Here is a 19968-nt window from a genome sequence, read left to right as displayed (position 1 = left end):
GCACGCTTATGGAAACTGATAATTTAATGAAATGCTTCAAAAAACTTCCCTGAAGTTTTTTAAAAACTACTTTATTCTGTAAATTAAAAGGAAACATTTAGAGCTAACAAGGTATTTAATCCCCAAAGGAAACATTCTGAGGAGTATGTTTTAAGTATGTGAACTAGAAAAACAAAAGACCAGCTCCTAGAAACGAAAAGATTTGAAGAACTAGATGTCAATGAGAAAAGGTAATTAGAACATCTGATCCAAGCCTGGGGAAGCACGCATAGTGGATCCTTCCATGAGGTCAGTTTGCTCTGCCAAGATATCCTCCATTTGGAAGGCAGCAAAGGGAGTTTCCCCAGGTTCACCAAAAGAAGTCTGCTCCGGACCCCAGTACCAGAGGCTGCTGAAGGACTTCCTGAGAACGAGAAGTAGCCACCGGTACCACTGAGTTTAACTGTCCGGGGAAAACATGTAAGGGGAGGGTGGGAATGAGAGAAATAAGATTGAGGGTAGAAGCTTAGTGCTGGAAAGATCTATTTTTTCTTTTTTTTTTTTTTTAAAAAAATATATTTTTATTGACTTCAGAGAGAGAGGAAGGCAGTGGGAGAGAGAGAGAAACATCAATGATGAGAGTCATTGATCGGCTGCCTCCTGCACGCCCCCTGCTGGGGATCGAGCCCGCAACCCGGGCCTGTGCCCTGACTGGGAATCGAGCCGCTATCTCCTGGATCTTAGGTCGATGCTCAACCGCTGAGCCACGCTGGCTAAGCTATTTTTTTCTTTTAACAGAATTCAGACATTCAGGTGTTAGGAGCCTGGACATTGATGTTGTAGAGTTTTTGTAGTGATGATCATAAAAGTGTTTATAAATCCCTTAGAAAATTAGGATGCTTTGATGGGGATACCTTTTAAACTGTTTGCCATAGTCCCCTAAAGAGTTAAAGCCACCTCCCAGATCATTCATCTCCTGCCTCGTTCTGCAAAGAAGTTAAAGTGACTTACAGAAAGTGTGTAATATACACAGAGCTGTGAAAAAGAGAATAAAGTCAGAGAATATTCAAGTCCCAGGTATAATCAACAAACAGCTGATACAGCAACTAGACTTATGGCCAATATTTGTTTTCAGATTTCCTAGTGACCAGACCAAGGAAGGGGAGAGAACTAATAGTAATTTGGTTTTGCTATTTTTTTGAATGCTAAAATGTAATGACATAAAATAACCCACATGTAATATTAACGGTACATACTAAATTTCCACAAAACATAGAACTATCTGGTATAAACAAGAAATGTCCAACAATTCAGTTGGATCCACCAGAAATACATTAGTACCCCTTCCCCAAATTCTGCCTAAAATTGTAAAAATTGGGCTCAGATTTATCCTGTGCTCTCAGATATAAGGAAGGTAATTTAATTATGCCCTTTAATAATGTTTATTTGAATCCAGAAAGCAGAGATATCAACAGAAGGCATAATTGGGAGAGAAGAAAAAATTTGAATAAAAAATTATCACAGTATTCCAAGATCAAAATATAATATAGTAAATCTATACAATGAAGAAATGACAGATATGAGCAATTCAATTAAAAGGGAGGCTTGAAATAATGGCACAATAAAATAGAAGAATTAGGTAATTAAATTATTGACCAATATTTATTATATGCTATAGACAATGATAATTTTTCAGTAGAATATATATACAATTCCACCAGTCAAAATATAACATTGGAAATATTTGATATACATATTAACATGGTGAAACCATATTAAAAATTTTTAAATAATCTCTTAAATAACAACTAGATCAGGGAATGACTGTACAGGGGTGGGCAAAATTAGGTTTACAGTTCTTTGTATGGAAAAACAAATGCAGGTTATGACTATTACAGTAGCTTTATTAAGTCTGTTTCACGTACTCACAGCTGTAAACCTGCTTTGTCCACCCCTGTGTAATACTAAAACAGACCGCTTAACAAACAACTAATGTATAAGCATCACTTTAAATTTTGGGAAAAGCAGCCACAGTTTTACTTAGAGGAATACATAGTTCTAAATATCTGCATTATGAAAAAAATTACTCTGTGATTAAGTCTATATTTTATTAATTAGAAAAAAATCTAATAAGGAAGAGAAATAATAAAAATAAGGACATGAGTTGATTGTAAAATGGAAAAAAAATGGCTCGACTTACAAAGCATTTTTTCCCTCCTCATTAACATTCTTACTGAGAATAATTTTCTGGGAAGGAACTTGGCAACAGGAAACCCGTATTATTCATCTGTTAAGCAATGCAGGCACTTGATAAGGGCAAGTCTGAGTGGTGCTCTCCGCAGGAAGACTCTCGGCTGCGTGTGCAGTTCAGCAGCTTGAGCGGGGAGGTGTGTGGAAATGGTGATGGTCAGGCTGGGCAGTGAGGCAGATGAAAGCAGTGGCGGGTGTACCCCCAGACACAGCCACAGCCTGGGAGAGGTAACGTGTCTCTTAACTAGACGCTGGCTGCGTTCCCGCCACGTGCGGGGTACTGTTCTTTGCCTTGAGAAATACCTGAGAATAAAATCCCCTCGCCTCCTGCCCTACCGAGCTTATCATTTAGTGAGGAAATGTAACTCTCCTAAACCCAGACTGAGGAACTGGAGCAGACCTGTAAGAAGAAAAGACTTGTGATTTGGTTTGTTAGTTTTATTTTTGGTGTGGAAGGACAATAAGCTGGCAGAAAACAGACTCCTAGGTGTCCATCTGAACGGCCTTCATATTTTCAGCATCTCGCCTCTTCAGTCAGTTCTCCACTTTAACACTAAATAAAGATGAGATCGTGTCACACAGACCTTCTCTAAACCTCCACCGGTCCTTAAGGCCTTAACAGCTGACTTTTTAATTTGGCCTACCGAAAACCTTTATAAATGGTCCCCCCCCCCAAAAAAATACCCTAAGCATATCTGTGTGCTTTTATATGCACATTCCCTCTGCCTATTCCCTGTTCCTTCCACCTCCCCCCGGCCTAGACTTGGCCCCTCCAAGAGGCCCTCCCTGGCTGCACTGCTCAAGCCCCTCCTACCCCTCCTGCCTGGGGGAGTCAGGCACTTCCCTGAACTCTGCTATTGCACTTCGTTGTTTATGAGTCTGTGAGTCTTCTTACTCCCTCCCCCTTTTCCCCAGTAGAATTTGTACAACTCAAAAATAAGAATGACGTTTCTGCTGTTTTTATACCTCTTTGCTTAGCACTGTGTGCCTAGCTAGCCCTAGAAAAATATTTAGTGTTTGTTGACTAACCCTCTATTAGGTTTGCTATGAACCCCAACAGAAAATTCTTCCAATAACTTTTAATGTAAATTCTGTACATTGATAACATAAAGAAGCAACTGGCCCTGAAGGCTTGTGGTTGATTGTTGGGAGGGAGAGAATGTAATAAGGTGACTGAAAATATACCCAATCTCTAACCTCCGGTGTAATCCCCTGCAACTCCACCCCACTCCTCCCCCCAGCCGCCTTCCCCCAGCTCCACAGAACAGCTTCCTTTTTATCTCTTCTCTACATGCTGGTTCTCTAAAGAGAAAGAGGTTTGAAAAACAGTGAGCTAGTGATTATATCTAAATTTCAGCCATTACTAAATATGGCAGGTCATTTATTGTGGACCCTTTAAATAGAATTGACATTAATTAGAACATTTTCTGATATTTTAAACCTAAGAAGAAATTAGGAAAGGTAAATATGAAAGAGATTCAGTAGCATATATTTGCCTTAATTTGTGGAAGCTCTCCAGCTGAAACTTTCTTAGCCATTTATTGACATATTTATGCTAACTTTCTGGAAAGGAACAATTTTAATCATATTTGGTAAGTGGTATTGGTTGTTTCCTTGTGTTAATGTGTACTAATGTGTTTATCCTTATAGTTTCTTAAAGGTTTTGATCCCTATATAGACTTTAATTTACTATTTAGCATTCATTATTGAATTTTAATGAAAGAAAAGAATATGATATAATGAATAGCTAATACTTTCATTTAAAGGTTTAATTTAGTAAAACATGGTATTAGAGAACAGTAATTTTGCTTATACTTGTAATTAAATTACCATGTTTAATGAGTTACAACTCTCGCATATTGAATATTTCATTATGATTAGAAGTTTATTTGTACTTTAAAAGGGATATAGAACATATGGAAGTGATTCTAAAATAATATACATTGAAGTCAAATGAAGTTATTAACTTTTTTTGTCCCAGAGTGAATTATAGAATTCATACCTACTCCTTAATTCAGGTTTGCTATATGTGTCATTTTCTGTTATAAATCTCCTGGTTTTTTTCTGATACAGTTCAAACAGTTGATAAAATTTACATCTGTGTTTTGGTGACACCTCAGTGATTAAGGTGTATATTCATCTTCTTTGTAAGTGAGGTGTATTGAAGACAGTGGTAACTAAGAGCACTGAGTGATGTAGATGTACACAGTTTAGAAAAAAAGAGAATAGTATTTTTAATTTTTACTCATATTTTCTGATAAAGAAACATGAAGGAAAATGATAGTACCATTACTTAAAATGAAACAAATTGTTTGGCTTTATTAGCAGACATAAATTGTGAAGATTTACCAGTACAATTGGAATGCTTTTATGTAATTAGAGAATTCCAAAAAGCATTTAGAAATAGCTCGTAAATCTACCATATGTTGACAGCACTTTAATAAATTTCTCCTGTGAACTAAAATTTGGAATCCAGTTGCCTATTTGCTTTTTATATTATATTTATTTGGACAAAAAGAAATCTCAGATTTATTGTCATATCATAAAAGAAACTGTAAAAGTGATTAAAATATCTGTTTATCATAGTCTTTAAGCTTTTCAGTCAACCAAGATTTTATAGTAGTATGTTTTCCTTCGATCATTAACTGCTGTCAAAAGACAAGACTAAAAACCAGGGTCCCTAAGGTTAAACTAAGATTCCATCCAGTGATCCAACATTCTGCTAGGAGTTTTTCCTAGGGGTCTGCCCCATTGTGGAATTTCAAGATGTCACCTCAAATAATGGAATTTAATTAGTCCTCAGGTAAATGGCAGCTCCCATACTTCCAAGTATTGCCAAACTGATTTCACTGCTGCCTGGTGTTGCACATCCCCCTAGTTTTACTTATATATTCAATGCTTTCCGCCATGTTCAGACAGATGCAGAATATTCATTTACTCTATAAATATTCAAAGTAAAATACAAACACTTCGACTCCTCTCTCTCCCCTTTTTTTCCTATCAAATTAGCAAAGACTGAAAAATATGTTAATACCCAATTTGGTGAGAGTAGGGCAAAAATTTACTCAGACATTGCTGAAGGGAGTGTAATTTGATACAATTTCTCTGAAAAGCTATTAAGTACTATGTATATAAAAAGGTCCTAGTAAAGGTATTTATTTAGCTCCAGTTATTCTACATTAGGGAATCTATTCAAAAGAAATTATCCAAAAATGTAATCATATTATGCCTAAAGAAGTTAATAGATATATCTTATGGACTCAGGAAATAAGAGGAGGCATCTCAAATATCCAACAGTAAGAGAATGGTGGAGTGGATCATGGAATGCTCACATAATGGCATATTGTACAATTTTAATGGTTATTAAAATTTATGCCTGTTCATTTATATAATGGCATAGATAAGTACTGATATAATAAAGCAAGATATAAATTTTCATATGTAATATGATTTCAGCTATGGAAAACATAGAGAATAATTACATGGAAGTTTTTCCTAAATATAGATTTTATTTGCTTCTGATCTTACCACTTGCCTTTTTGTTTTTCTATATTTATCAGATTTTTCATAGTGAACTAGTAATAATTTTATGATCAGAAAACTATCAAGGGAACATTGCAATACACATAGAAAAATCATTACCAAACTTTTGCCCCTAGACTTATTCAGGATTCAGTTCTAGCCTGTCTTCAGATTTAAATTTTTCTAACTCTTCTTACAAGAATCTAGGCTGTAAAGTCTTGAAAGTCACCTTTATCTTTTTCTGACATCTGTTTCATAAAGAAAATGGCCTTTACTCAGCAATAATTGAATTCCCTTCTTTATAGTCAATTTATAGATTGCCATTTCAGATGGTGGTTTATTTACAGCAACAGCTACTCGTTTTTAATATTATCCTCAGTTTACATGGAAATGGAGTTGAAACAAAGCCTAAGGAAACAGATTGGTCCTAAATTCTTGCACAGTCTCAGATCCAACTACTTAGGGTTTGTATTATCAAGCTCAGTTTTAAAAGACAAAGACTAATTATACAAACAAGATTTTTTTGGTTAAATACACACACAGAAATCAATCTAAAATGTGACACAAATTAGTATGTAGAGCATTTCATATTCTAAAAAGAACATGTGCATTGGAAATTTCTTTGCATTTTCTATTATCAACCATTTAAAAGGCAATAGAGTAGAATTATTTGTGATAAGTGGATAAACTCAGTAGAGTTCATGTTTGTTACTAACATAGAAGGAAATCCGGAAATACTGAGGCACTTGGCACAATCTGTGACGTTCTCTTTCTCCACAGGATCTAATTAAAAGAAGGTATTAGGGAACCCATAGCAGAGGCCCTTTTTTCTGTTGTGACAACAGTAAATATCCCTTAAGAACCTTCAAAAGCAGTGCATGCTTGCTTGAGGAAGAAGAAAATAAGAGAAAAGCTGCTCAGTCACGAGCCAGGGAAAAAGAAAACCTTGTCTGAGAGATAAAGGAGGTGACTGTAAAGGAAAGCATACGGTCTACCAGACACTCTTGAGGCTTGTCAAGTCAAAATACAGATTCACTTAATGGTGGAAACCCAAGGTAATTAGAAACTGGTACTATTTTACTTTACTTTTTTTAATTCAAAGCAAATTTGCCTATCTGAATACTCCTTGATATGAATTGGTAGAGTTTGGTTTGGGGTACAAAGTTATTAGACATTTCTGTATTTTTGAAATACAATTTTTAAAAAATGTTCGAAGAAATCTATAGATGTGGTAAAAAGCCAACAATGTCTTCTTTCATTTCACTCTCTCCTCACCCTACTCCAGTTATGGGATATTAGCTACTTGTCTAAAATCCTGTAATTGGAATGGAATTTTGTGTAATGATCTGAAGCTCTTACTATTTAAAATTGTATTTCTAAGGGAAATTGTCAAATTTTGAGCCTATAGGTAAATCATCTGTAAATAGGGGGCTACAAGAGATATCAACCTAATGAACTTAAGAAGTAAGTTTTATTGAACGCAAAGAACATTGCTCTTAGAATCTGGAATCCTAGCTTCTCAGACCCTGTTAGGTTGTTGACTTACTGCATAATTTGAGCAAGTCATTTTGTCACTTTCAGATTTTTTTCTTTAATTGAAAGTAATGGGATATGAAATAAGTGTATTTTAAGCATCCTCTAAATCCAGTGTCCTCAAATTATAATACACTGGTTATCAAGTGCACACAATATTATAAATTGGAGGAAGAACGTGGTGAGAGAAGTTTTCTTCTCATAACTCAAAACTTCTTAACTTATTTTTGGGCATAAACACAGTGACTCCTGGTGAAATGTAGAGCTGTGCTTCATGCTATACAGTGCCTAAGTGGTCCCGATATGTAAATACCTTGGAATGGAAAAGAAGTAGGAAAGTTGGACAACTTTATCCCCTAGGAAAACTGTAGAAGGGAGATGCTAAGAAATAGAGAAGCACCGCAAAGAGAATAATAAACTGGTATAGACACAGAACAATTAGGAACAGGCACCGATTCTTTACTCATGGAACAGTGACAGTCTTAACTCCTTCCTTACCCAAAACTTGAATGCAGAGTGCTTTCCATTATAAAGCCATCTTCCATTTTACTGACAAATTCAAGGGGAATTCTGACAACTGTAGCAAGAATGAGAAACAAGGATTTTATATCCAGCAAAACTGACTTCCAGGTGTAAAGGGCACAAAGGCAAACTATTATCAGCATGCATGAATTTAGGGAATATTGTTTCCAGGAGCCCTTCCTGATGAGTCTACAAGGGAACAAGCTTCAGACAACCAAAAGACCACATATTGTATGATTCAGTCTTAACAAAGTTGTACATAAGTCTTCTTCACACTGTTAATATACACCATGCCTCCCTTTACAAATGTCTGTCCATTTGATTCTTCCAAATGTACAGTATTGGCATAGCTCTCTCTCTGTTGGAAAATAATTGTTTTAAACCTTGTATGACTAGTCCTATGCTAAAACAAGAAGGATTATTTTACCTGTGAACTACCACAAATAGATTCAAGAGCTACTTTACATGTAAATGCCCTTTAAAACTAAATACTGTGATGTGCTGATTTGCAACAAAGTCTGTATAAAGAGAGGAAAGACTAATAAATGCTGTGTTGTGAACTAATAATTAAATTCTCAATGTGGTATAAAGTACTCACAGGAGGTTTGTTCTTGGCCTTACAAATCTGACCATATCTTTCCATTCTTACGCTATTAAGTGACTCAGAGACATGACTTAACAGTAAAATAAGCTCCTCAGGCACAGTGGCAAGCACATAACACTGAAATTATTCAGTCATGACTACCATTCATTTAAGAATTGGCCGTCCCTTTGCTCTTAAATATCAGGCAAGCGGCAAATGGAGAGTTGGCTGTTAAACTGCAAAATCAGCATCGTGTGGCTTAATATTTCTTGTGCTGTTTGCTAAACTTAAAAGATTATTAAAGATGTTTGCTTAATTCACTGCAGAAACATTATAATACCTGTGGTATTATATAAATATTTTGATTAAAGTATTGTTTCCAATCCATTTATTTCCAATCCATTATTATTGAATTACCTGAGTCCACCTTCTGAGAAGTTCAGTGCTTCTCACACTTTGGATGATATCAGAATCCCCAGGAACGCTTATTAAAACAGATGAGTGGTTCCCACTCTCAGGGTTTCTGATTCTGTAGTTCTGGGTAGGGGCTGATCATTTACATTTCTCACAAGTTCCCAGGTGATGCTGGTGCTACTGGTCTGAGAACCACTGACCTAGTATCATGACATCGTCCTCTTACAATCAACAGGATTCCTTTAGTTAAAAAATAAACTAAGAAAACAGACATCCAGATTTGGCTATCACCATTGTTTAGGAAACCATACCCCATTTACTAAATCAAGAATTGAGGGAAACATTTCCTGTATTGGGAATCATACTAAACTCCTTCATGCAGTACAAGTTACTTGGTGTTTCGTTTCCCTTAAGGAAAATGCCAGTTAAATAAAGCAAATGGAAGAGTCCTCTCATAATCCCTGAAGATTTTATGACACAAATTTCTGTCATTAATATATAATGAAGATTTTTAAAGAGTCTTTTGAAATCTTTTTTCCTCACAGTCTAAGAGGGCTTTGCCAGAATTTTTATTTTTATTTTCTTATCAAAACCCCTTAAAAAAAAAAAAGTTGCTTTTTCTCATGGTTTCAGTCATTTGTCTTCCACAGAACTGCCTTCTGGTGACTAAAATTAGGGCCAAAGTAACAATACCCTACTCTCATTTTATTTTGTTGACAGATGAAATTTTCAGCCTTGATCTCAGGTTTATCCCCAGCGCATTGCTTTTTGTTTACTGTTAGGACTTGGCTCCGTTTCTTTCGCACCTTGATCTGTGGCCCTTAGACTGGACTGTGGACTCCAGTGTGGACGCTTCTGTGTTTACTTCCCTTTTACCCTTGACTGCCATGTTTTTGCCACTGTGCTTTACCTCAGAACTTTGAGTCTTACTTTTTTTCAGCTTTATTGAGATATAATTGACTTATAATATGTACAATTGGTGGTGATTTGATAGACTTATATATTGCAAAATGATTACTAACCACAGTAGTATTAGTTAACACCTCTATCATCTCACATAATTACTATTTCTTTTTTGTGGTGACAACATTTAAGATCTACCCTCTTAGCAATTTTCAAGTATACAATGCTGTTTTGTTAACTATAATCACTATGCTGTACATTAGATCCCCAGAACTTACTCCTCTCATAACTGGAAGTTTGTACCCTTTGACCAACGTCTCCTCACTTCCCCACCTCTACCCCTCCTCAGCCCCTGGCAACCACCATTCTACTGTTTCTTTGAGGTCAGCCTTTTTAGATTCCACGTATGTGATATCATATGGTATTTTTCGTTCTCTGTCCACGAGTTTTACTTTTTTTAAACACACAGTGCTGCTATCCCAGTCTTTCTGGTAGAGCCAGTTCTTTTGAACATACCTAATAGGTCAGTTTCTTAGCTACTATAGGTGATTCCCATCTGAGTGATACGATGTTCACCAGTCACAAGAGAAGATGTGTATCTGCTGTTCATAGGTAATATTGGGGGCAGTCAGCTTTGTCTGAAGCTGAATTTACGCTCTTCAAATACACCCAAAGAATAACTTTCTCTACAGTTTTACACAATTGTCTTTCTCCATATCTGTGATTCTGCATCATGATGGCTAGGATTTGCCTGGTTACCTAGTGCAGTGCTCACAACAATATTATATCCGTCTTCATTTTCTTCTTGGAGAAGAAATGGAAGTTATTACTTCATCCTTTCCTGTGTATCATAACTACTACTCTGTGGATATTTCTCCAGTGTTCCACTTCAAAAACAAGTGCTATTATGAGTCATTGACCACAGCCGTCTTGTTTACTTATGTATTCCAAGTGCCTCGTGCGACTCGGCATGTAGGACATAGGCGCTCAATAAATATTTGTTGAGTAAATGAAATGACATTTTTAAAAGGTCAGAATTATAGAAGAGGTTCCTTTTTAAAAGTTTATAATTTTAAAAGTTTAAACTATGTTGAGTGTGTGTGTGTGTGTAATAGCTTTAAAAAGCATTCAGATAGTGCAAGAGTGGCCACAATAGATGAGATAAGTTGTATGTCCTGTTAGTTATTATTTGTTTGTATTTTAAAGAGGAAATGCCTCTCAAATTATTTCAATTTGATATTTTCAAAACTCTTCTAATAGAAAAGTATTGAATTATGTGACATTTTGTTATTCTGATATTAATACAAGGCATTGTTTCATTGAATTATTTATGGCACTGTAAGAATATAACCGATCTATTAAAAACAGATGTAGTGTTGTCATGAAATTAGGATATACGAAAATATTTTTAAAACTCCTTAATTTAAATGAAAAATATTTAAGATGCTTTCAATAAAGTTAACATAATCCAGGGATTGGCAGAGTACAGATACACCCATTCGTTTATATTTTGTCTGTGGCTGCTTTGACCCTGCAACTATAGTTTATGAATGAGTGAAGGAATTAATGAATGCCCTCTGACCAGAAATTCCACTTTCAAACATTTAGCCTGAAGAAATAGTCATGTGGACAAATAAATATGTACAGGGATGTTCGTTCCACTGCTGTTTGTAATATCAAGACAATGGAAACCTAAAAGTCAAATAATAGGGGATGCCTAAATCGTGGCATATCCATACCCTGGTCTGTACTATATAGCAGTTTTTAAAAGATGTCACAGAAACGTATTAATTGATATAAAACAGAGTTCATCAAAGTACAGCACTCTGACCAAATTCAGCCTGAGATCTGTTTTTGTACTACTGGAGCTAAGACAGAATGACTTTTACAATTTAAAGGATTATCAAAGAAAAAAATGTAGAAACAAGAGATACAAAGTCTAAAGTACTATCTGACCCTTTACTGAAAATGTTTGCTAACCTGTCACATAGATTGATTTAATGTAGATTAAGTTGCTGGGGTAGATTTAAAGCATTACAACATCCTATATATGGAATGATGCCATTTTTCTCTAAAAAATGCAACCAATACTATTTAGAAGGATAGACACTTAAGATGTGAACAATAGTTGTGTTTGGGTATGTAGGATTAATGATGTTCTTTACTTTTTGTCTAACAACTTTATGGCTTTTCAGTAATGAGAATATATTCGCTGTATAATGAGAAAATTTAAAATTTTAATTTGGGTGTGGGGAAAAAGAATAGGAAAAAGAGAGAACTTCTCTGAGTTCTGAGGGCAAAGGTGTATTTCTTCATTTTGTAGATGAAGAAACTGAGGCTAAGAGAGGTTAATCAACTTGCAAAGAGGGGAACAAACATGAGAAGAGTTGCACTGCTCCCAAATTTTCTTTCCAGGAGCATCACCACTTAATCATTTAAAATGTTCACCCAACAGCTGACATATGAAATTTTGAATTCTGTGCCCAAAGGTATTTTAGAGGTATCAGTGTATAATATATAATAAAAGGAGGATTATGCAGAAATCAAAAACCACCAGTTTAATGGGATTAGATGCACAACCTGATAGGTTTCCACTTACTTAGAACAACAAAAAAGATTAGTTTACATTTTGCATTTCTTTCAAAAAAGCAAATGAAACCTATGTAGGCATGGATATTTAGTTTATTTTGTAAATCTCTAAACTAGTACTGCTAAATAATATGCTAATTAATTGCCTTTTCATTTCTATAGAGTTAATAGTTCAAGTTCTGTCATCTGACACAAAAAGGGCACATTTCCTGAAGTTTATTCCCTTCTCAAAAGGTAGACACCTCAGGGCCTGGTACAGACAACTGTTTACAAATTTACTCAGCAACTTAGAAGGAGAGCAGATACACTAGGACTGAGAGTAATCTTTATTGTAATGAACTGCTAGCTAATCACAGAAAGAAGCAGCAGGACCATGGAATGCAGGCATAAAAGCTCAGCAGTTTGGGGGCCATTTAGCATGTGGACAAAAATTTTAACATCTTTCCATTATTCCCGTGGGAACCACTATCTTATAGCCAGGAACAATGAGGATAATAACTATTGTTATAGCTCTTTGAAAAGCACTTGTGCACTTAATCACATTTAATCATCTTGTGATTTGGGAGAATAATTCCCTGTTCATAGATCTAGAAACTGAGGCACAGAGGGGGCTGAGTGAATGTTGAGATAACAGCCCAGGCAGCCGATGACAGGGCCCAGCATCTCCCAGCCCCAACTCAGTGTCTGCTTGGTTTGCTGATGCTGAGTCACCAAGACAGGATCCCTGTACGTTTCACTACATCAAAAAAACTAAACATGTTTTCAAAATCGAAGCAAAGAAAAAGGTTAAACTATAAGTGTTTTGATGCTCTTTAGTAGTGAGATTCAGTATCTGGGAAAATTCACTGGCATAGAATGCCTCCTAACTCAAAAATGCCGGGGAAGCACAATATACTTGCCTGGATGAAGCTGTTATTTTCTTCCTCTTATGTTTCTAATGAACAAAGGTTTCCAAGCCTGGATTTTGTATATTTGAAATCATTTGTGATGTTTACCTTGCAGATGTAATAATAAACAGAACAGTCCCTATTTCAACACTATGATATCACATATTAACAACCTCTATGCAGTGGATTCCACAAATTATGTTAGAAACCGTAGCCAGATAGGGTACATGCTTGCGTAATTCCTGTCTCTTTAGCAGACATTATTGTTTCTTTAAAGATTTTTCCTTTTGGTGTGAAATGTATGTTCAGAAACTATTTGGCATTCACTTGGCTATAGCTATCATCCAGCCATCCTCTATCAAAGCATTTAACTAAGAGAAGAGGGCCTCTCTGAACCTTAGTTTCCTCATCTATATACCAAGATTATGGAAATAGGTGACCTTGAATGTCTCTTCCAGCTGTAAATGTCTGCTGTATTAACTACTTTTAAATGTCTTTATTTGAATATTTAAGCCTTTAGAGGTTCCACTCTAAACTGAAAAGCCAGAGTAGCTCAATAAGTTGGTTGAATGATTAAATTTCGTCCATATTATGTGTGCTGATCAACTCAGCTAACAATATATGGGTTATTTCAGTTATCGTTCAGCCAGATATTTATCATTTGTGTAGCATCTTGTGCTGAAAGCTTTTTGTAGTAAAAATGAGTAATAGGTAAACTCTGCTTTTACTAATGGGGACTTAGTGTTTGATCTTTTAACAGTGAAGTTTTCAGCAAGAGCATCTGAAGAAAGGTTTTGATATTGATTGTGTACTTCAGACTGACGCAGGCCTGAACTGAAACCGGTTCCTTCCAGAGCTGTCTGCTCTTACGTCTTCTTTCCTAACTCTTTGCTCTGGTGTGTAAATATATTCTTGTATAGTTCTTCAGGGATCTACAAACTAGAGAAGCAAGGAAAGCCATACATGTTGATTTACAGCCATGTCGAATCCTATCTGTAAGGATAAAGTAAAAAGATAAATGTTTTTATTTGATAGATTCTAAAATCAGAAGTTTTTTAAACATTGATCAAAGACTGTGATGATGTTACTTACGTGTATTGAAAAGATACAGTTTTGGTGTATTTTGAAATTCTTAACTTCCAATCATAAATGTTTTTATCTAAACCTATTTGTGAGTTGCATGCTTGAAAAATTATTTTAGAAGCTCTTTCATCATATTTTACCACCCTTCTTTCAACATATTATGTTAGTTTTTATTTTTGCTGTGAGTGAAATCAGAATCTCTATAATGCAGAAATTTTTTGAAGATCCTCATTGAGTCATAAGTTGTTTGCCCACCTCAGACTCATTGGTGGATTGTGCAGTTACCCTATTTAATTTTAATGGTCATTTAAAAAAAAGAAAAAGAAAAGGAAAACATCTATTATTCAGCATGGATTACATTTTATGTACTGTCATTTTTCATCTTGTCCTTCTAACTTTGTAAAATCCTCCCCAGCAAATATAAGTACCAATAAACCTTGGAAACCAAAACTAAGAATCAGGCGGCAAGTTAATACTTATCTTCATAAAACATGAACATCATCTTGCTTTTTTACCAGTCTCATTTTAGCACTAGCTTTATGACTTTGAATACTAGTTTTTCAGTGATAAATGGAAAGTAGAAATTATGAGCTGCTCTCCCATTTTACTGGGGAAACTGAGAACCAGAAAAGTTAAGTGGCTGGTCCAGGCCTCCCACTGAAGCCGTGGTAGAGCCAGTCCTAGCAGCGTCCACATGCTGGTCCCAGGTTCAGCACTCCCTCCATCATGACTGCCCATTTGAAGGAGCACTGAAGTACCATTTAGCGTATTTCCTGTGATCATTTGCTTTCCAGCACATTATCCAAGATGTGCTAGCTAAAATTTAACTGTCCTTTAGAATGATTTGTGACAATTCTCCTTTACTCTTTTGACAATGTTAATTTTATAAGCTAGTTTGGAATTTTATTACATACTCGCCATGTTACCTAGAAAGATGTTCTCTTTGAGAATCTGATTCCTCCTCCAAGTAACCTCTCTTCATATCTCAGGAGATGGTAAATCAAACATTAAGAATTGGAACTGATTCAGGCTCACATATGATTTCATTGAAAGCATCAATAGTTTAATTAATGTTTTAATCCAAAACTGTTTTTGTAATTGTGCCCAAGATATAGACTCTGGAATACTTGACATAATTATTTGCAGGCAGTAGAAACCAGTGGAATCAGATGGAGCAATTTGCAAACACTAGAATAGCAATGGTTTCTCATTATAGTGCTCCCCTACTTATTAAGTGAACATTTATTATTGAGTACCAGTTACTTTGCTGGATTACACACACACACACACACACACACACACACACACACACACACGAGAGAGAGAGAGAGAGAGAGAGAGAGAGAGAGAGAGAGAGAAAGAGAGAGAACCTGAGTAGAAGGTACCAAAACAGCAGTTGGGTAAAAGCCAAGACAAGAAAGAATTTCAGGCAATTAAGTAGGGAAAGTTCTTGAGGAAATACCATTATTTTTATTATCACTATAAAAACTGCAACTAACCTTTTAGAGTGGTTGCTGTGTATTAGGTATTTAAATATAATAATGCCTTCATTTCTTTTCATGATCTTTAAAATAGTAAGTGCTTTTGTTATCCCTGTTTTAAGATGAGGAAATTTAGGCACAGGGAGAGTAAGAAATTTGTCCAAGATTGCCCAATTTGAAGAAGGTTTTTAAAGCCTGAGCCCTTAACTCACAGGCCATATGATTATAATATCAAAGATGGTGTTTTAACTACATAGTTTGACTTTTATCTCATATAAGTTTCTTGAAAAGGAGTTAATAACAGTTTAAAAAGTTAGATTGAAAGTAGGAAGTCAAGAGATGGCTGGGCAGTGATTGGATCATCCCTTACAGCAGAAGAGAACTTGGAATTCTCTAGGGGAAGGCAGAGGAAGGGGAGGGACACTGTACCTTCCGGTCATTTTTTCCCCTCCCCTCCACGCACTGTTAGTTGTTGAAATAGGACCTAGTCCACTTTAAAGAGAGTTATAATAATTTGGGGGGGGGCATGATATCGCTATTTTTTAGCTCTTTCTATATACTACAAAGGCCGGGACTCGAGGAATATTGGTTTATCTGAATTGTCAATCAGATTTTTACATTAAAGCACACTACTTTCTTAACTTTCATTACTAAGTGAGAGTGGGATTCCAAAAGAGTAGGGTTTCAGAAATAGCATCAACGTTGGTATTACTAGCTTGTCTTCAGTGTGGGAGGCCAAATGCCTGGATTTCTCTGCGGGGAGACTCGGGTCTCGAGCAGGCCTTGCGGACCGGAACACTGTCCTCAGGGGCAGCGACACATGACTGCCTTGACAAATGCTTTCCCATTGGCTAGGAGAGGACTTTGCTTCTGTTCTCCATGCTTTTCTGTGCTCTCCCAGCCTTTCTCACATCCCCCTTGTTTAAGGAAGAGGCAGAAGGAAAGCGTGTAGTTCCCAGCCCTCCATGCTCAGGCATACATGTCACAAGGAGAAGGGACAAGGCACCTGCTGGCTGGCACCCCCAGAGCAGGGAAAGCTGTAGCCGTCCTTCCTTCAATGAATAAATTAACTCCATGCTTTTCTTTGGACCAGACTATGAATGGATGTCAACTAATCTTTCTAAAGCATAATTTTACTCAAGTGAATTGGCTGCTCAAAAACTCAATGTTTTTCCATTTTAACAGAATATAATTCTTAGCCTTTCATTTGCGACCTTCCATGATTTAGGCCAATGCTGTCTGTGTATGCTTGGCCTTATTTGACAGTATTCCCCTTTTTAGTCAGGCCCCCACTTGCTCCCCCTGGGTTTAGACTGAAGCCTTCAGGGATGCCCCCTCCACTTCCCATCCGCACTCCCTCGAGCATTATCAGCCCCCAGTACACGCCGCATACAACCCTCTTCAAAGCACCATCTCCACCACACAGCCTTGCTGAGCTTCTCTGAACTCCTAGACAATTTTATCTCTGGCTCTCATCCTTTCTGTGTTTGAGATATTTATGTGCATATGTTATGTTCTTTACTAAGTTCTGGGTAGAGTCTGTACCTAATTTAACTTTGTATCTTTCAAATCACCTGTACTTTACATCAGAGGAAGTTAAAACTGTGTAGGTATAAGAGGACGTATTGATTACTTGTAATAATATGTCTTTTTACAACTTTTTTCTTTTTTTGTGGGTGTTATTTTTTATTTTTTTATTTATTTATTGGGGTCACACTGGTTAATAAGATTATATAGGTTTCAAGGGATACATGACATGTATTTTGTGTGCCCACCACCCAAAGTCAAATCATTTTCTGTCACCACATATTTGGTCCCCTTTAATATTTACTGCTCCCTGTCCCCCTTCCCCCTACTTCCACTGTGCCCTAAGAAACAAGTGAAGAGAGAATAGGACCAGATCTCCTGATTTTCAGTCCAAGACTCACCCACCAACCACAGTGGTTCTCCCCCTGGCTTGCACATTGGAATCGTCTGACATCAGATATTCTGATCTGAAAGCCCCAAGCCATAGAGATTGGAATCTCAGGGGTGCAACCAGACATCAGTAGTATTTAAAACCATGTGATTCTAATCTGCAACCAAAATTGGAAGAAATGCCCCACTGCGCAATGGCCCTTGGACCATTCTTGCTTTCCTAGGTAATTCTATTAATTTTGGAATTCTTTTAATTTGAGAAACTTAACTTTTTTCATATATAGAAAATTTTAAAGTAGAAAAATGCTAAATGTGAGATAATAGAATAGTATGTTTTGTTTTGCTTACAATAGTAGCTTACTTGACTGTTTAACTTTTCAGATATTTCGAGAGAAAGCAGTGGAACTTGGGATAAAATTGCTCCCTGCATTTCTTACTCCCTCTGGAATACCTTGGGCATTGCTGAATTTAAAAAGGTAAAACTCTTCATTTTCTACAACAAATTTCAAGTTGAAATAGACACCAGATGGATAAGAACTTGTATGATGTTGGCCACTTACTCCATTGGAAGTCTTGGCATCTGCCCTTGTGTCGGAAGTTATTGATTTTTCAGTGTTCCATGGTCTTCGATGGGTCCCTGTCGAGGGATAGCATGACCCCGACAGAGTTATCCAAGCCAGATGTGCTGTGAGGTTTTCACTGTCATGGTGACACTGCATCAGTGAAACTGTCTCCATAGATTCCAAGAGCATCTCATTGTCTTTAAAATTGGCATGAAAATACTTCAGAGATAGAACACTTGGACTAATCAGAGCTCCCATGCAATGAGACTGGGAGCACTTGAGGCCGCCCCACCCACAGTGACAGGAGGGAGGGGAACTGCTCCACTGACCCAGATCAAACCAGCCTTCGCATCCCATTTGGGTGAAGAACCCTGGTGTGACACGTCCATGGGAATGTGGCCCCAAGAGAAACCTGGGCTGAGAACTTTATGGCATTCTCCCAAGGAATAGCTTGAATTTTCATGATAGCTTGAGCATTTTGTAAATAAGCAATTTTATCTTAAGCTTTTTTTCCTTAACTTCTTCCCCCGTAAGCAATAACTTGCATTTGCGCCTCTTGTGATAATGATGATGGTGATGATGATAGCTATTTATAAAATCATAAAATATGATGCTTTGTTATAGACACTTTACACATATTACCACATTTAATCCTTACAACACTCCAATAGTGTCAGTACTGATGTTATCTCCTTTTTAATAATAAGGATCTCGAGTCACAGGCAGATTATATTACTTGCCTGACATCATACCGTATACAAATGGTAGAACTAGAATCTGTACTTTGATGCTTATGCACACACACTGATGCACAGGCATAAATTAAACAGCTTTCTTGTTTTCTAAATGCCAAGAAGATGCACAGGGTGGTTTGGCAGGATTAATACAGATTTCTTCTTCATCATTTATTTTAGTGACATTTTTTCCTAAAATGAATTATGAAAAATCATCAGTTAAATGTCATGCATTATTTTCATTTGTATGTTATATATGAAATTATTCCTGTACCTGTCTATAATCGTGAGAGGGGCGGGGAGTCAGGGGTAGTAGTGCTGAGGCAGTGAGGTGGGGAGAGTCCACACAACTGGTCCATGTTAATTGAGGTAGTTCTCTGGTGTATAATGTGACATCTCAGGATCTTTTTTCCCCTTTAAGGGACCTAAGGCTTTCTCTGTTATCTTGAAGACTGTAGCATATGCTGCTTTAGGGTCCTAAGGCAGTGGGTATGTGCTTGGCTTAGAGGCAGCAAGGCATTTGTTAGAGGTGTGTGTTTTTTTGACTCATGCAGACCACCTATATTACCTTCCAAGTTTTCAGGCTTTGTATTTATAGACAGTATTCTGATCTAGAAACTATTGTATTACCTGAAATAAGACCTGATTATAAAAACACTGTACACATTTAACACATTTTTTCCCTACCTACACTCTGAGAAAAATTATAGAATAGCAGAAAAGTGCACAGAGCTAATTGGTTATCAAGACAACCATTGGTTATAAAATCTAGGTATTTTATAGGTACTGTAGGATTGTCTTCAGAGCAATCTTTTCAACTCTCCAGGCTTATTTGTAACCTGGAAGTTAGGCTACTTTAATTGTTCTTTTGTGAAAGTTTTCAGGTTCACAGGCCACTTTGGAATTCTGATGAAGCATGGCCCTCTCCTCAAAAATTGCATATTCCTGAGTACACATATTTTTACAGTTTCCCAAAGCAAACAGTGCCATAGGAGCCCGCCTATGACC

General features: G+C 36.6%; 1 protein-coding gene across 2 annotated transcripts in view; it reads left to right on the top strand.

Annotated features, from left to right (window-relative positions):
- The window catches only part of MAN1A1 (mannosidase alpha class 1A member 1), a 128374-nt gene that overhangs the window by 56942 nt on the left and 51464 nt on the right, over positions 1 to 19968 (top strand). For both annotated transcript variants that reach the window (XM_081139634.1, XM_081139633.1), the window contains exon 6: positions 18045 to 18139. In XM_081139634.1, coding sequence (XP_080995760.1) covers positions 18045 to 18139 — 95 coding nt within the window. The remainder of the gene's footprint in view (positions 1 to 18044; positions 18140 to 19968) is intronic.

This window comes from Miniopterus schreibersii (assembly GCF_964146895.1).
Source record: "Miniopterus schreibersii genome assembly, chromosome: 6".
NCBI lineage: Eukaryota > Metazoa > Chordata > Mammalia > Chiroptera > Miniopteridae > Miniopterus > Miniopterus schreibersii.
Note: the sequence above shows the minus strand (reverse complement) of the source record. Positions and strands in the feature narration are given on the sequence as shown.